The sequence below is a fragment of the Vombatus ursinus genome, unplaced genomic scaffold, assembly GCF_900497805.2.
Source record: "Vombatus ursinus unplaced genomic scaffold, bare-nosed wombat genome assembly UNPS02009573.1, whole genome shotgun sequence".
Taxonomy (NCBI): domain Eukaryota; kingdom Metazoa; phylum Chordata; class Mammalia; order Diprotodontia; family Vombatidae; genus Vombatus; species Vombatus ursinus.
In genome coordinates this window covers 846489-865978 of record NW_020949351.1, presented here as the reverse complement: position 1 = coordinate 865978, position 19490 = coordinate 846489, and the positions used below count along the sequence as shown (strand labels likewise).

The 19490-nt window shown below is 36.1% G+C and overlaps 1 protein-coding gene across 3 annotated transcripts in view; it reads left to right on the top strand.

The window, feature by feature from the left end:
• PTPN2 (protein tyrosine phosphatase, non-receptor type 2) overlaps positions 1 to 19490 on the top strand; it is a 98841-nt gene that overhangs the window by 12564 nt on the left and 66787 nt on the right. For all 3 annotated transcript variants that reach the window (XM_027852353.1, XM_027852354.1, XM_027852352.1), the window contains exon 2: positions 11513 to 11603. In XM_027852353.1, coding sequence (XP_027708154.1) covers positions 11513 to 11603 — 91 coding nt within the window. The remainder of the gene's footprint in view (positions 1 to 11512; positions 11604 to 19490) is intronic.

Sequence of the window (19490 nt, the reverse complement as noted above, 5' to 3'; positions counted from 1 at the left end):
TGAAATCTTTATTGAATTAAGGTAAGCAGGGTCCCTTTTCCAGTTGAGGAAATTGAGACTCAAGTGAAGTGATTTGTCCAAGGTCGAACAGCTGCTATTTGGTCCGTGCTTTTCTGAGAGCAGATCTAGGGGTATTTTCATCGACATCATAGATTTAGAGTGAGAGGCAGCATGGAGTAGTAGATAGACTTGTGTGACTCCTATTTGTTTTTCACATTTCTCATACCTAAAAATAGGGGATTGGACTTGATGGACTCTGGTTCTTTTCAGCTCAAAGTCTCTTTCCTATGGGTTATCTATAGATCTGAGAGGTAATCTAATCTAGTCCTTCAATTTACAGATAAGGAACCTGGGAAACAGATTAAATGATTTGCCCAAAATCACATAAGATAGTGACAGGAACAGGTGTTTAAATACAGGTCCCTTAACTTCGTATCCAGTATTTTTTCCACTGTATTATGCTGCCTGTCATCACACTCCACATATGTTTATGGTGTCCATAAATGTTTTTTCATCTACTAGCTTAATAAATGTTGATCTGGTTAAAATAGGTAGGTAGTAAGAATGTATCCAAATGAGACCACATTTATTCAAGCAAGCTCAAAGGACGTTTATTTGAATCAAAACTGAAACAAATTGCTAGATGACTCAACAATAAGAGCCAAGGACATGAATAAATAAGTAAATTATTTTAAAATTACATTATGTACAGTTTGGTGCAGTGATCTTTTTTTGATAGGAGTAAATCTTAAGAGGTCTTTGAAAGAAGGAAATTTTGGCCAGGTTGCTAATACAGTTAGTCTTTGAATGTAAGACTGGTTGATTCTTAAAAAGATGCTGCTTAGTTGAAAAATGATTTTCTCCTAGGCATAATGATACAGTGGAGATTTATATTCCTGATTTGGGGTCTGACCAACTTTAGTAGAAATAATTATAAATACATTTGATCAACTCTAAATTATAGTATTGCATCATATCAATCTCTCTGAAGTGTTTATACATGCACACACACACACACAAACACACACACACACACAGAGTTTTGGACAACACTGTAGCCAATTACAAAAAGAGTCAAATGTATTATGATTCAGTACAATTAATAGAATATGCTATAGTACTATAAAATACTATAGTTCTTATTTTAATTCCTGCTTAATTTTTCTTTCAACCCATCAAGTTTAGAGAAATGAATGAGATAAGCATTAAAGGTAATTAATATAGAAAGCTTTTTTTTTTCTAGTGAGGTTTTACATATTCTATACTTGATGTAGCATGATATGGTGGAAAAAACACTGGACTAGTGTCAGAAGACCAGGGTTCATAGCCCAGCTTGGAGACTTAGTAGATTTGTGACTTGGTCATTTAGTTCTGTGATTCTGAGCCATTGTTTGCTTCTTTGTAAAATGGAACTTGAAAATGGGTTAATGATGCTTGCACTACTTACCTCACTAGATGGTTGTAAGGATGAAATAACATAAGAAAATGCTTCATATATAATGTAAAGCATTATGCCATATTAAATATTTTCTGGGTACCAGGCACCCAGGCCCTGGGAACACAAAGATTTAAAAAAAAGAAATATACATGTATAAGAATATGTGAAATATATATAAATAAACCCAAATGATGGGGTTGTGGGGGTGGGCAGGGCTCTAGGAGATGAGGGGATTAGGGTTAGGGTTTGTATTCTAGGCATAAGGGACAGTTTGGAGACAGGAAAGGGAAATGAAATGTCATGATGGTAGGAAGGACATTTAGGCTCCTTTTGTCAAGTGAAGGAGGGAATAGTGTGGGGCAGCTAGGTGGCACAGTGGAGAGAGAGTTTTAACTGGAATCAGGAAGAACTGAGTTCAAATGCTGCCTTAGACTTGCTATCTGCCTGCCTCAATTTCCTCATCTGGAAAATGGGAAAAATAATGGCACCTATTTCCCAGGGTTGATGTGAAATGAAATTTGTAAAGAGCTTTGCAAACCTTAAAGCACTATATAAATAGTAGTACTGAATAAATATTTGCTTAATTGTTGAAATATACAATCTTTATTTCTGTACAGAGCTTTCTGTTCTGTATCCCTGTCTCCTTTGTCCTAGTGAAGTGACTTAACCTAGATGAGAATATGAAACTCCTTTTTCCTAAGCAGCTTTCTTCTTGCTTCATCTTTTGCTCAAGCAAAAGGCAGCTTCTCAGCAAAGACCTAGAAACTTCCATTCCTTTTCCTCTTCTCCTTCCAGTTCCACTGCCCTTGCCTGTTCATTGTTTGACCTTTTCAACCTCAAATCTCAATTCAACTACTCTTTTCTTAATTTATAATCCCTTCATTCTTCCTAGCAGAGTCTGGGAGGACCAGTGACATTACAGGGTGTTGTCTTGACTTGCCTGTGAATTGGATTTAAGTGAGGCAGAGTTGTACAAAGTTGTCAGCTTCATTCTCTCTTGTAGAGTCATCAAGTCCACTAGCAAGACAAAGTCAGGATGACTGGCAGTGGCCTGGGAGGCAGTGGACAACTTTGGTGTCTTCAGTGTCTGACTAAGCACTAAGCACTCCTTAGGGCTTACTTCAACTGTCTTCATGGCCATTTAAACAAATTGTTTTCATCTATCTATTCCACCTGGGGAATTCTTCACACCCTTGGGGTAGACATTCCCCTAACTCATCGATAGGTTTGAGGCCTTTTGGTTACCCTCAACATGGTTTAGCTTGTCTGCTGAGACAGTTTTACCAGAGATGGTTTTACCAGGGTGTGGCAACTGGGCATGCTACAGCTTTTTGGAGTCCCAGGTAAGAGTTGGTGAAGTTGGACACTAAAGGTGGATGAGGAGACCTTATACCAGATATACTAGTTGTGTGTATAATCTTTTTTTTTTTCCCCTACAGGGCTTATCTTTTTGGCCAGTTTTCATTCTGATTGAATTTCTGTGGTTTCTTTTAGTTACTCAGCAAACAGGATCTACATTGTGACTTCTTGTCCCAAGATCGGGATAATAATAATAGTTGACATTTATATAACTTACATTTAGAGACGCTTTGCTCACATCAACTCCAAGTAAGGTAGTACAAGTATTATGTTCATTTTAAAGATGAGGGAACTGAGACTCTAAATTCCCCTAAGTTTAGTATTTACCCAAAATTAAATAAGTGACAAAACTGGGACTTCAGTCAGTCAGCAGGCATTTATTACCCATCGCTAAATGCCAGGGACTGTTCTAGGTGATAGGGACACAAAGTGAGACATCTCCTGCCCTCAAGTAGCTTAAATTATACTACCAGGAAGTTATGGCCAGGGTAAAGGACTTTGATTTAAGCAATTATCGAGATTGTGAGTGGAGCTGTAGGGCAATAAATTGTCAAAATCTTTTCAGTAGCATTGAAAATATTTTATTATTGTCCTTGAACAAAAAGAGAGGTCAAGGTTTTATGGGCATAGTGGCAGAGATGACTGGAAGGGATAAAGTGTGGTCTTCAGTTCTGGGGCTGGCTGTAAATATAGGAATGAGGTGAATATTGAATCAATGACTCTATCATCTGGGCAGCTCTATTCCAAGGCTATTCAAACTAAATAGTTTAACTTTCCTGTTGTGTAGAGTGAGAAAGCAGAGAGGAGGCCCAGAATTTTAACCTATATTTTTGAACTCTTAAATCCAGGATCCTTTTCAAAATTCTGCTAGGTTGCTCAATCTCAGGTACCATTAATGTTTAACCAGCAGTCAGCCAATAAGGATTTATTATAAGGTGTGCAAAGTGTCTAAATACGTCACTGGAATAATAGGTTTTTGCAAAGAAAAACAGATTTAGATAATAATGCAAAAATATGTGTTCTCTAAACTTTAAAAAAACAAAACAAGCAGCATAGTATAAAGTAAAGAACACTGGATTTGAAATCAAAGAATGTGAGTTCATATTCTAGTGTTGCCACTTACAGCCTGTGTGACCTTGGGCAAGTAACCTCCCTAGGCCTTAGTTTCTTCACCACACACTTTTACCTGAATTTGCAGCTGAAAGCCCCAATTATGATACCTGACTACTTTTCAGTCTCAGCTAAAGTCACATCTGCAAGAGGCCTTTCACAGTCCTCCTTAATAAACTTAGTGCCTTTCCTCTGTGGCTGTCCCATTTATCATATAGAGACAGATATAGATATCTATATGGATATAGATATATACATCTTTTTTGTACATGGTTTGCATATTGTCTCTCCCATTAGACCATGATCATGAGGTCCTTGAGAGTGGGGACTGCTTTTTGCTTTTCTTTGTATCCTCGGCACTTAGTACAGTACCTATAGTTGGTGTTTAATAAATGCTTTTTGATTCACTATGTAGCCTTCCATGAAGCCTCTAGACTTTTTCCGCCTTGGATTTCACATAGCACTGAGGAGAAGGAAAAATGCAAGTCGTTCAGGAAATGCTTAGTAGTAGTCAGTCCACATAGTTAAGAGTATAGAGTATGATAATAAGGAAGTAGTATGAAATAAGACAGAAATGTAGGTTGGTGCCATGTGTTAGTGCTGCCTCCCTTCTCAAAAGAAGTTTCATTGGAGGGTCACTAATGTCAAACAGAGGACTGAAGGACTTCAGATTTTATCCTGTAGACAGTAGGGTCATTGAAGGTTATGATTGGTTATTGATGAGAATTCTTAAGTCTTTGAATAGAATGCTGATATTCTACTCACTTTACTCAGCATACATACAAGTTCATACAAGTCTTGCTTGAAATAGTCTATTTCTACAGATAGTAGAAATACTAGTCTACTAATGGTCCATTATGTTCATATACCATAATTTGTCTAGTCTAGTTGTTTCAAACTCAAATAGAAACAGGGGCCACAATCTGTATACATCAGGATCCCTGAAGGCCACATATTGAGTTATTTTTAAAAATCTAATATTATCATCTCTTTGGGAGTATTGATTTTGCCTGATTTGTGTCCATGTTCTTCCAAAGATCCTCCACAGAGGAACCATTCAACCTACTGGAGACTTTCTTCTAAATCTTTATGTCACAAGTGCAAGTGGAACATCCATCTGTTAATCCTTGTTCTTGTCACCTGATTTGCCCACCTTCTTTTCTACCATATGTTTCTTCACTTCTTGTATCTAGATCATCGTTAGAAATGGCTCTAGTCTATTTCTACCCATCTTGCATTTCCACATTGCCCTTTGGGTCACCCTCAACTTTGATTTCTTGTATTTTATGGTGCTGTAGGATTTACAGTCATAAAGAATCACCAGGAGTGATTTTAAAAGTTTTTTTTGTGTGTGCTTTTTTAAAAATTAATTTATTTTAATTTATCAACAATCACTTCCATAAGCTTTTGAGTTTTAAATTTTTCTCTCCCTCCTTTCCCACTTCTCTCCCCAAGATGGCACGCAATCTGATATGGGTTATGTATATACACATTCCTATTAAATATATTTTCACATTAGTGATGATGTAAGGAAGAATTAGAACCAATAGAAAGAACCACCAGAAAGAGGAAACAAAACTCAACAGAAGAGGAAAAAAAAATAGCAAATAGTATGCTTCTATCTGCATTCAAACTCCATAGTTCTTTCTTTGGATTTGGATAGCATTTTCCATCATGAGACCTTTGGAGATGTCTTAGATCCTTGCATTGTTGAGAAGGGCTAAGACTATCAGTGTTAGTCATCGCACAAGGTGACTGTTACTGTGTACAATGTTCTCCTGGTTCTGCTCACTTTATTCAGTATCAGTCCATACAAGTCTTTCCAGGTTTTTTTGAAGTCCTTCTACTCATCATTTCTTTCTTTCTTTCTTTTTTGTTGACCTTGCTTATTTAGTTTTTTTAATTAATTTATTTTGATTTATCAACAATCACTTCCATATGCTTTTGAGTTTAAAATTTTTCTCCCCCTTCCTCCCCACCACCCTCCTCAAGATGGCACACCATCTGATATAGGCTATATATGTATACATTCTTATTAAACATATTTTCAGATTAGTGATGTTGTAAGTAAAAATCAGAACCAATAGGAGGAACTACCAGAAAGAGGAAACAAAACTCAACAGAAGAGGAAAAAAAATAGCAAATAGTATGCTTCTATCTGCATTCAAATTGCATAGTTCTTTCTTTGGATGTGGATAGCATTTTCCATCACGAGACCTTTGGCGATGTCTTAGAGCCTTGTATTGCTGGGAAGGGTTATATTTATCAATATTAGTCATCGCACAACGTGGCTGTTATTGTGTACAACGTTTTCTTGGTTCTGCTCACTTCACTCATCATCAGACCATACAAATCGTTCCATGTTTTTCTGAAGTCAGCCTGTTCATCATTTCTTATAGCACAATAGTATTCCATTATATTCATATACCACAGCTTGTTCAGCCATTCCCCCGTTGATCGGCATTCCCTCAATTTCCAATTCTTTGCCACCACAAAAAGAGCTGCTATGAATATTTTTGTACATGTAGGTCCTTTCCCCATTTTTATTATCTCTTTGGGATACAGCCCTGGAAGTGTTATTGCTGGGTCAAAGGGTATGCACATTTTTATAGCCTTTTGGGCATAGTTCCAAATTGCTCTCCAAAATGGTTGTATCGTTTCACAACTCCACCAGCAATGCATTTGTGTTCCAATTTTCCCACATCTTCTTCAACATTTATCATTTTCCTGTTGTGTCATGTTGGCCAACCTGATAGGTATGATGTGGTACTTCAGAGTTGTTTTGATTTGCATGGTACTGGCTAAGAAAAAAAGTGGTGGATCAGTGGAATAGGTAACGTATGCAAGACACAGTGGTCAAGGACTATAGTAATCTACCATTTGATAAACCCAAAGACCCCCAGCTTCTGGGATAAGAACTCACTATTTGACAAAAACTGCTGGGAAAACTGGAAAAGAGTATGGCAGAAACCAGGCTTAGACCAGAATCTCATACTATATACCAAAATAAAGTCAAAATGGGTTCATGATTTAGATATAAAGGCTGATATATACTGTGAGCAAACTGGGAGAGCAAGGAATAGTTCACCTATCAGATTAATGGAGAACAGAAGAATTCATGACCAAACAGGAGATAGAAAACATTACAAAATGCAAAATGGATAATTTTGATTACCTTAAATTGAAAAGTTTTTGCACAAACAAAGCTAATGCAACCAAAATTAGAAGGAAAGTAGGAAATTGGGAAAGAATTTTTACAACCAGTGTCTCTGATAAGGACCTTAATTCTAAAATATATAGGGAATTAAGTCAAATTTATAAGAATACAAGTCACTCCCCAATTGATAAATGGTCAAAGGATATAAACAGGCAGTTCTCAGATGAAGAAATTAAAGCCATCTATAGTCATATGAAAAAATGCTCTAAATCATTATTGATTAGAGAACTGCAAATCAAAATAAAAGTGTTTTTTCAAAAGTTGAGTCATTGTCCTAGGAAGCAGTTTTATTAAAAACCTGTATAGTTTAATAAATGCAATCTAGTCTGCTTTGTCCTTTAATTCTGGGACCAATTTAATGTCCATTTACAGTATCCACATCAGATTGTACTGATATACTAATTCAAAGGACCAACTCTCCATCTGTGTATCAGAGTCTAGATCAGTGGTCTTCAAACTTTTTGATGCCTGACCAGTTTAAAAAAAATTGAACATGTACCTCAATATGAATTAGGCATAGGGCCTGGACCTGTGGTTTTATTGGTTAAGAGGAATTCCTGAGTAAGGAAACTTCCTTTTGGCACCTTCTCTGCATTTTAAGAGTCTTAGAATCTCTGAGACTGAGCACTTGGAGGTTAAGTGACTTGCCCAGGGTCACTCAGCCAGGCTTGAACTCAAGGGTCTTCCTGACTCTGAGGCCAGCATTCTATCTACTGTGCCATGCTTCTTTTGTACCCAATAATCATACATAAATAAGCTAATAAATAAAGTTCTAACATGTATTTTATAAAACATAAAATAGAAATGGAAAAGAGTGAGATGCAGATAAAGAAGATAAACATTTTATTTTATGTGTTAATGGTATAAAACCTTTTTGTCCTTGGTAAAAATCATAATGATATTTTTAGTGAAAGAAGTAGGATTAAATCTTTTGTTACCTGGGGAAAACTCCTCCTAGGAGATAAGGCAGATTTATACATGTTTGTTAGTAATTAATTATTCTGTTAATTTGATTGGTATAACTAGCCAAATAGGTGAATTTCTTTATATGCTTTTTATTGAAATATACAATACAATAGTAAAATAATAGGTCAGAGCAGTGAGTGAACATGACAGTTTTTCAGCAAGAGTCATGTTTTTTCTGTTTTTGCACAAAGCCAATGCAACCAAAATTAGAAGGAAAGTAGAAAATTGGGAAAGAATTTTTACAACCAGTGTCTCTGATAAGGGCATGATTTCTAAAATATATAGAGAATTAAGTCAAATTTATAAGAGTACAGAATGCAAAACTGAGCAAAAGTAAATTGTTTCTAATTTCAACTCAGCAGAAAGTTTACATTGTCAATTCATTCTTCAAGTTTTGCTTATTCATGTTAAATATTTTTGCTGTATTTTTATATGATATGAGGAACCCGTAGTTGTGAAGGAAATCATGTCTGATCTATTGTCAATGGGGAGCTGCTGGAGTTTGTTGAGTTGGAGTATGTTGTGGTCAGATTTGTATTTTAGGAAAATCAGTTTGGTTGCTCTCTGGACGAATAAGTGGATTGGGCAGAGATTTGAGATAGGTTAGGAAACAATTTCAGTAGGGCAAGTAAGAAGTTATGAAGTCCTGTATTATGCAGACACTTGTATGAGTGGAAAGAATGGGACCATAAGAGAGATGGTATGAAGACAGAAATGACACAATTTGGCAATTAATTGACTATATGGGGTAAGTGAGAGTCAGGCATTGAGGAGGATATTCAGGTTGTCATCTTAAAGTGGTGATGATATTCTTGACAATCATAAGGAAGTTAGGAAGAGAGGCTGATTTTCAGGGAAAAGAAGATGAGTTCTACTTTGAATATGTTGAGTTTGAGATGCTGTACATAAATCCAGTGTGGAGATTCAGATCATGCCCTCTAACTGTAGGTGTCACACAAGGTTCTGTCCTGGGCCCTCATCTCTTCTCCCTCAATACTACCTCACTTGGTGATCTCATCAGCTCCCATGGATTCAATTACCATCTTTATGTTGAAAATTCTCAAATCTTAACTATCCTGTCCTTACTTGTTGGCTGACCTCCAGTTCCACATCTCTGTCTTCCTTTCAGAGATCTTGAACTGGATACCCAGTAGATATCTTAAACTCAACATGTCTAAAAACAGAACTCATTTTCTTACCTCCTATTCTCTGCCTTCCACCCCCAATTTCCTATTGCTGTAGAGGGCAACACCAATCCCTCCAGTCCTTCAGTCTTGCAACCTAGTTTCATCCTTGATGCCTCACTATCTCACTCTTCCTATCCGAATACAATCTTTTTCTCCTCTGACACTGCCACCATTCTGGTGCAAGGTCTGCGTACCTCAAGTATTTCCCCACTCTAATCTATATTCCGTTCAGCCACCAAAGGGATTTTCCTAAAGAACAGGTCCAGTCATGTCACCACTTAACCAAATAACCTCCAGTGATTCCCTATCTTTTCCAGCATCAAATACATAGAATTCTCTCTTTGGTGTTCAGAGTACTTCAGAACCTAGCCCCCTCTACCTGCTCAGTCTTCTTGGACCTTGCACTCCCCTCCCCTAATATACTCTTTGATCCAGTGACTCTGGCCTCCTTGCTCCTCCATAACACTCCATCTCTTGGCTCTGGGTATTTTTTCTGGTTGTCCCCCATCCCTGGATGGGGAGTGCTCTTTCTCCTCGTCTCTGCTTCTTGGCTTTCCTGGCTTTCCTCAAGTCCCAACTAAAATCCCATCTTCTACAGGAAGCCTTTCCCAACTTCTTAATTCTAGTGCTTTCCTTCTTTTATTTTCTGCTGGCGTACTGGATAGAGTGCGACTTAACCTTCCTGATTTCAGATCTGGCCTTATACTAGCTGTGTGACCCTGGGCAAGTCACTTACCCCGTTTGCCTCAGTATACTCATCTGTAAAATGAGCTGGAGAGCAAACCACTCCAGGATCTTTGTGATGAAAACTCCCAATGGAGTCACACAGAGTTGGACACGACTGAAATTACTGAGCAATACATAATTTGTTTGCTTGTTGTCTCCCCCCTTTAGATTGTGAACTTCTTGAGGGCAGGTACTGTCTTTTGTCTCTTTTTCTATCCCCAGCGCTTAGTTGAATGCCTGGAGCATAGTAGTCACTTAATAAGTGTTTATTGATTGAGTGGAGACCACTGGTCTAGCCAATAAAAATTTTTATCCACTTGGTTTATCTTATATGGATTTTTAGGCTAATTTCTTTTGAATAGTCTTGAAGATATTTTGTATTGTATCTCAATCTTGGAATTACAGAATTTTTTATCTGGAAGGGACCTTAGAAAATGTTTAGTCCAACTTCCTCATTTACAGATTAAATAACTGAAAAATGGCAGAGTTTTAAACAATTTGCCAAATAAGAAATTGTAGATGGCAGAGCTGAGATTTAGATCTGGGTCCTGTGACGCCGTATCCAGTACTTTTTCCACTGCATTAACTGCCTCCTTTAGCCCAATATCACATGTAAAGAGGAGAAATTGGACAAGCAGCTATATTGCTCGATCATTGTACAGGGCATTCCCTGAGATTTTGGAAAACACCTTTGGTGAGCTCTTCCTATTTTTGTGCCTGTCTTTAAGCATTAAATAATGAGGATCCCTGGACAGATTTGTATCTGTAGTTACAGGCAATTTTGTATAATTTTATCATGAGGAACTGTTAGACCTCTGTTAAGACTTTTGTTCATCCAGTGAGCTTTTTTCTTTCTCTTTTTATGATCAGCAACCTGTAAATACAATGGGGTCTGGTAGTCTCTCTCTTTCAGTCAGTTAGGTGACACTAAAATTGTAGTGTGCTGTGGAGAATTTGCAAGAGCCTACATGGTCCTTTCTCTTGTTTTCATCAGTGATACCCTCATTGCACATGTCCATCATTTCATAAAGTTTTTGTAAAGATGAAAAAGGTGGTATGAGTTTAGGTAGTTTAATGTTCTCTTGATTATCTTCGGGGATGTTAATAGTCTTGATTTTTTTTTTCCATTTTTTTTATCTTTATTTCTCTGAGGTCTTATAAAGTAATCCCTGAATGCTTTCATGTGTTGCCTCCAGCATTGTATTCTTTGCTATATTCTTGGTCTTATCAACTCTTTTTCCCAATTTCTTGGGTACTATTTCTACTGTTTTGTGTAGCATATTAGATACTGTTTCTTCTCTCTATAACTTAGTAATAATTCCAGTGTATCTATAATTTCATCAGTATGGTTATTATAGCAATCAAATTGTAACTTTTTTGATATATGCCTTCATATATTTTCTTGCACATGCTTACCTTGAAGATAGTTTGGTTACTTGGGAAAGTCTTTATTTTGTTGTATACAATATGAGAAGTTTGATTATTAAATTATATTTTTATTATTTTAAGGAAATTCGAAATCAGTCCCATGACTACCCTCATAAAGTGGCGAAATCTCTAGAAAATAGAAATCGAAACAGATACAGAGATGTCAGCCCATGTAAGTACTTAGGGATTTGGTGGGGGGGGGGGGAAGGTACAATTGAGCTTGGAGTGGTGGTTGGGGAGTGGAGTTAGGACTTATAAATAGTTAAATGTAATGTAAATTTAAGTATAATACCAAAGCAACAGTGTTAACTGTGTGTTTGATTAGAAAAACTACCTGAAGTGGATCAGTGGAATAGATTAGGTACACAGTATAGAGTAGGTAATGATCATAGTGATCTGGTGTTTGATAAATGTAAAAATCCCAGTTTTGGGGACAAGAACTCACCATTTGAAAAAACTGCTGGGAAAATTGGAAAGTAGTTTGACAAAAACTAAGTATAAACCAATGTCTCACGCTGTATACCAAGATAAGGTCAAAATGGGTACATGATTTAGACAGTAAAGGTGATACCATAAGCGATCTATGGGTAAGGGAAGAATTTATGACCAAATAAGAGATAGAGAGCATTTCAGGTTGTAGAATGGATAATTTTGATTACGTTAAATTTAAAAAAATTTTTGCACAAACAAATCCAATGTATCCAAGATTAGAAGGAAAGCAGAAAAATGGGGAAAATTTTTTACAGCAACTCTCTCTGATAAAGACCTCATTTCTCAAATATATAGAGAGAATTGAGTCAAATTTATAAGAATGCAATTCATTCCCCAATTGATAAATGTTCAAAAGATATAAACAGGCAATTTTTAGATAAAAAAATCAAAGTTATTTATAATCATATGAAAAAATGCTCTAAATCACTATTAATTAGAGAAATGCACATTAAATAACTCTGAGGTACCACCTCACACCTATACTATTGGATAATATGACAGAAAAGGAAAATATAAATGTTGGAGGGGATGAGGAAAAATTGGGACAGTATTGGGACTGATGATGGTGGAGTTGTGAACTGATCCAATCATTTTGGAGAGCAGTTTGGAACTATGCCCATAGGGCTGTAAAACCATGCATATCCTTTGTTCCAGGAATGTCACTATTAGGTCTGCATCCCAGAGATTTTAAAAAGGAAAAAAAAGGGAAAAGAACCTATTTATACAAAAATATTTATAGCAGCTCTTTTTGTGGTGACAAAGAATTGGACATTGAGGAGATGCCCATCAATTGGGGAGTGGTTGAACAAGTTGTGGTATGTGAATGTAATGGAATACTGTTGTGCTATGAGAAATGATGAGCAGAATGCTTTCAGAAAAACCTAGAAACACTTAGATGAACTGATGTAAAGTGAGGTGAGCAGAACCAGGAGAACATTATACACAGTGATAAGAATATTGTACTGTGATCAACTCTAAATGACTTAGCAATACCATGATCCAAGACAGTTCCAAAGGACTCATGATAAAAAATGATATCCACCTCCAGAGAAGGAACTGATGGAGTCTTGAATGCAGACTAAAGCATACTATTCTTTACTTGCTTTATTTTTTTGTTTTTTTTCCTTTTGGTCTTTGTTTTCTTTCGCAACATTACTAATATGGAAATGTTTTGCGTGATTGCACATGTATAACCTATACATGTCTAACCATAACATAGAACATATATATGTATACACACACACATATACACACATTGCATGACTGCAAATGTATAACCTATATCAAATTGCTTGTCTTCTTAATGAGAGTAGCAAGGAGAAAAGGAGAGAATTTGGATTTAAAAATCAAAATTTTGGGGGCAGTTAAGTGGTGCAGTGGATAGAGCACCAACCTTGGGGTCAGGAGGACCTGAGTTCAAATCCGGCCTCAGACACTTGACACTTACCTTGGGTAAGTCATTTTAACCCCATTGCCTAGCCAAACAAACAAACAAAAAAAAACCAACTCAAAAACAAAAAGAAAAGAAAATCAAAATTTTTGAAAATGAATGTTTAAAATTGTTATTACATGTAATTGGGGAAAAAAAAGTAACAGCCAGCTAATTTTGAAGTGATTTTAGCAGATATCCAGTGTATGTCTTCCTTGAAACATACAGTGTAGTTTAGTCTGATTGAGACTGCTTCTTTTAATAAATACAATAGGGCTTTTCATCTGCTCCCAGTTGTTGTTTAAAGTTTGCGGGGATGAAAACTGGTCATGTTTTCAAATTAGTTTGTTTTTTATTTCTCTGTGTCGTGCAATCCAGAGCGTTGTGCTTGTGAACCAACATTAAAGGTTTCATTCCAGATGAGCCAGTCAGTTTCACACACTGTTCCATGACCACCGACAATATATAAAAAGAACAGACTAAGAAAGAGGTATTATGAAACCATGAATATTTATGATGTACGTCTTGCTTTTTTTGTTCAATTGTTAAGCATTTCTTTCCCTCCCCCAAAAGAAAAAAAAGTCCTCGTAACAAGTATGAGTAATCAAGCAAAATAAACTCCCACATTGATCCCTTCCAAAACCAAATCTCATCTATCATCTCTCCTAGGATATCAGGTAGCATTTTTCATCATTGGTCCTTTGGAATCATGGTGGTTAGTTATTATGTTGATCAGAGTTCTTAAGTCTTTCAAAACTGTTTATTTTTACTGTATAAATGGTTCTCCTGATATGCTCCTTCATTTTGCATTAGTTCATGCAAGTCTTCCCAGGTTTCTCCAAAACCATCTCTTTCATTATTTCTTTCTGCAGAATAGAATTGCATTATAGGTTTATATCATAATTTTTCAGCCACTCCCCTAATTTATCAACAGTCCCTTAATTTCTAGTTTTTTGCCACTAAAAAAAGGTTTGCTATAAATATTCTTGTATATATAGGAACTTTTTTTTTTTAACTGATTTGGGACTATAGGCTAGTATGGTTATCCCTAAGTCAAAGGGTATGTACAGTTTAGTGACTTTGGGAGGTTAGTTCCAAATTACTTTATAGAGTGTCTCATTCTAGACCAATTCATAGCATAACCCACAATATATCCCTTTCAACATTTGTCATTTTCTTTTTTTTTGCCAACTTTGCCAGTCTCTTTAGTAAAAGGTTGAACTTCAAAGTTGCTCTATTTTGCATTTCTCTAATTATTAATGATTGGGAACATTTTTCATTTTAAGAATAAATTTTTATTATTTTTTTTACATCATCAAAATTTCCTCCAGTATCCCTCTCCTTCTCAGACAGTCATCCAATAAAACAGTGATATTTTTAAAGAGGAAAAAAAACAACCAAACTTATTAGAACCTCAGATCTGAAAATATGTGTAGTGTATCATTGGGTACCTTTGTACAAGGGTGAGAATATCTTCTCATATCTTTTCTTTGAAGCTATGCTTATTCATTTTAATGTTTCAACATTGTTGATTGTGTTACATTTCTTTCAATTTACATTATTGTAGTCATTGTGCATATTATTTTCTTGTACATACTTTACTCTGCATCAGTTCATGTAAATCTTTCCATGCTTACATGTATTGATCATATTCATCATCTCCTATAGCACAGTAATACTGGGAATGTTTTTTTTTGTGTCAAGAGAGCTTGGATTTCTTTCCTTGAGAACTTCCTGTTCATATCCTTTCACTACTTATTAATTGGTGAATGGCTCTTACTCTTATAAATTTGAATCAGTTCCTTATGTATCTTGGAAATGAGACTTTTATCAAAGAAAATTGCGGAAAAGATTTTTTTCCCTTCTAATCTTAGCTGCATTATATTTGCGGTTTTCATTTTTAAAAATACATAATGCATTCAACACATTAATTCAAAGCTACTTTGCAGTCTTTTCCCTCTCAATTTCCTTTTGTTCTCTTCTGTGCATTTTTACATTCTTTAATGACAGTCTTTTCTTTTTTGCTTCTTTTTTTGAGGGACATCACTGTATTTCCATCAGTTCTCCCCTCTGTCCCACCTTACCCTCTTCCCTTTAAAAAAAAAAACCAAACAACCAATCAAAAACCTCCCCTGTAACAAATAAGCCGGCAAGCAAAACAAATCCACACATTGGTCATGTCAGAAAATACACATCCTATTCTGCACCTTTAGTCCACTATCAGGAAGAGGATAGTGTGCTTCATCATAGGTCCTCTGGAACTGTCATTGGTCATTGCATTTAGTCATAGTTCTTTCATCAATTTGTTCAGTTTTTAGATTCTCTAAATTCATCCAGTTTAACATATCTTATGGCTCAGTAGTCTTCCATTACATTTATATATGATGATATAAATTTTTGTACATGATGCTCCTTTTTTCTTTTATTCCTAGTAGTGATATCATTCTGAAAAAGTGTACTCGGTGACTTTTTAGGTGTAGTTCCATGTCATTTTCTAGAATGGCTAAACCAATTCATACATAGCTCCAGCAACAATGCATTCGTGTGACTGTCCTGCCACATTTCTCCCCCAACCGTTGTCATTTTCCTTTTTTGTCATCTTTGCCAATCTGGTAGGTATGATGTAGAACCTTAAAGTGATCTTATTTTGAATTTTTGTTACTATTAGTTATTTGCAGCATTTTTTCTTATGATCATTGTTACTTAGATACCTTGTCTTGAACACTGTCAGTTTTTATCTTTTGACCATTTAGCTATTGGGTAATGGCTCTTATTTCTTACTTATTTAAATCAATTCCCATCTTGTATCTTATCAGAGAAAACTGCTGCAGACATTTCCTTTTGTGGATAACTTACCCTTTCATTTTAACTGCATTTATTTTGTTTGTGCAAGAAAGCTCTTCAATTTCATGCAATCAAAACCATCCATTTTTTCTCTTGTTATTCTCTTTATCTTTTATTTGATCAGGAACTCTTCTCTTAGGGTGGTAGCTATGTAAATGGTAAGGAGAGGACATATACAAGAGATGTGATTGTTGTAACAAGATTTGGTAATGATCTTTTGGATATGCGGGGTGAGTGAAAATGATGAACTGAAGGTGATATGGAGATTACCATATAGAGTGACTGGGAGGATGGTAATGTCCTTGGCAGTAATAGAAAAGGTCAAAAATGGGAATTTTTTTTTCTTGGGGTGGTAGAAGATAATGAGTTCTTCTTTGGACATGTTGAATTTAAGATGTCTTTAGGACATACAGTTTTGAGATATCCAGGAAGCAGTTGGAGCTCAGGAAAGAGATTAGGGCCTCATATATAGATTTGGAAATTATCTGCGTAGAAATGATTGAACTGATGAGTAAGTGGATTTCAGAAAAACCTGGAAAGACATGAACTGATGCTGAGTGAAGTGAGCAGAACCAGGAGGACATTGTGCACAGTAACAGTAACATTGTGCGATGACCAACTTTGATAGCCTTAGCTCTTCTCAGCCGTGCAATGATCAAAGACAATTCCAAGGGCCTCATGATAGAAAATGCTGTCCACATACAGAAAAAGAACTATGGAGTCTGAATGCAAATTGAAGCTTACTATTTTCTCTCTTTTTTCCTTTCTCTGGTAGTTTATCCCATTTGTTCTGATTCTTCTTTCACAATATGGCTAATGTGGAAATATGTTTAATCTCATTGTACATGTATAACATATCAGATTGCATGTTGTCTTGGGGGGAGAAGAGAGAGGGGGAAAAGTTTAAAACTCAAAATCTTATAGAAGTGAATGTTGAAAACAAGAAAGAAAGAAAGAAAGAAAGAAAGAAAAAAAAATTAAATGAAAGAGACTGACAGAGAGAGAGAGAAAAGGGAGCCCAGGATAGCACCTGGACGGACATCCACTATTGTTGGGTGTGATCTTGATGAAGACCCAGGAAAGGAAGACTGAGTAGAAATGGTTGGATAGAAGGGAGTAGAACCAAGAGAGAGCAGTGTCACAGAAATCTAGAGAGGAGAGAGTATCCAGCAGTTTGCATTCTTGTTCTAAATCCAATTTCTTTTAATATTTAGTTTTAGTGATTATCCTAGCTGAAAAAGATAACTCACAAAGGTATTGGAAAGTATTGCATTTTTATATTCTTAATTAAAGGGTTCAGAGCCGACTGAAATATTTTGAGGATTTTTAAACAGGTTAGAAAATTGTTTCCAAGTTTAAAGTGTGTAGATAAGAGTTTATATAGGTGATACATAAATTTTGGCAACAAAAGATTTAGTTTTTAAATATCTTTCTAATACCTATGGCTTTATAGGATCATTAGCTAATATCTCACATCACGATATACACAATTCAAGGTTCCTCATTAGTGGTAGTGGTAAGTTTGTATTTCAAAAAATCTTTACAGTTTCGATTTGGGGGGTTCAACTTCTTGCCAGATCTTATTAGATTGCCATCGTTTTTAATCTCTTAATATAGCAGATACTAGGAGTAGAAATGTCAGCTCTGCCAAATGTTTTTTCTTAGAATGACATTATTTATTCTATCTCCAAACTTCATTTTCTTTACAGGCCACTTGTCCTTTTTTTGTGGGTTAGTTTAGTTAAAAGTAGGTAATATAATCCATAATTCTACGTAAGAAGGCATACGTAAATAAGTAGCGATAGAAATTTGATTTATTTTGTCATGAATATTAGTGTATAAAATTATGTATCTCTTGTACACCCTATTTTGGATACTATTGACCTAGACCAGCAGACCCAAATTCTTGTCTGACAGGCCTCAGGTAGACCCTACTTCCTACTGTACATTTCTTCAATTTCTAAACCCAATCTTTTCTACGTATTGGTTCTTGTCACTGCTGCTTACAGACATTCCCAGGACTCGCCTCAGTTTGGGCCACTTCCTGTAGCAAATTAGAATGAAGGTTATTTGTTTGAGTTTTAAAACAAGGAGACATAACCATTTCCCCTATTTCACTTCCTATATTTGGCTACAAAGACCTCTCCAAAAGTAAGTGATTATTTGGTAATTCAGCACCTGCATTAGGTAAAGAAAACCAGTTAATCAACAAGCATTTATTGAATACTAGTTGTATGCCAGACATTGTACTAAGTGCTGGAGATAACAAAGACAAAAATGAAGCAGTCCCTGTCCTCGAGGAGTTGAAATTGTATCAGACAAATGAGAAAAAACCCACTCAAAAGATTTATATGTCTTACTAGCTGTGTGACCCTGGGCAAGTCACTTAACCCCAGTTGCCTCACCAAAAAAAACAAACAAAAGATTTATATGACCAAATGAGATTAAAGAATTATCTAGCTATAGCCTTAGGAAGGCTGGAGAAAGAAGGGTGTGTTGCCATCTTCAGTCTGTGTCCAGATTGGAGTAGTGGTGTGACAGTTCCCTAAATGTCTTCTTAGCTTTTTCTTTTGCATAGGAGACATCCCATATCTCTGTTATGGTTGGTCCCTTACTATTATGGGTTCTAGGATAGTGATTGTTGAGGAAGCAAATTGTTATTTGTGATCTAGGCTTTAGGATCTTTGAGGATTTTAATCAGTTGAAGGGTAGGAGAGGAATAGAATTGGAATCATTCTTATCCCTCCTCCTTTGGCTTTCAGATCCTGTGGGACTGTTTGGCCAGGTGTACACTTAACTATGAAGTTATAGTTAGGAAGAGAAGGGGAAACCTTCTTGTTTGACTTTAGGAGTAAAAGCAAAAAAAGAATATTCAGCAGTGAAAACTACATGTGTCTATAGCAGGAGATTCCCTCCCCGCCCCCACTCCCCCAAGAAAAAGGTCTGGATAGATTTCAGGGGGGTTGTGAACTTAGATGGGAAAAAATTACATCTTTATTTCAATATAAAGATATACATCTTTATTTTCATTTGTAATATATATTTTACTTAGGGCTGGACGTTCAAATCTGTGAATCAGCTGTATAGAAATAATTTAATTCTTGGGAGCTAATGAGATCACCACCAGATAGTGTGAAGGGAGAAGAGAAGAGAAGAGAATAGGGGCCTAGCCTTGAGGAACACCTGCAGCTAGTAAGGAGTGGTCAGATAGGTATAAGAAGAACCAGGAGAGCAATGTCAAAAAACCTAGAGAGAAGACAATGTCCAGCAAAGGGTGATCAACAGTGCTAAAGA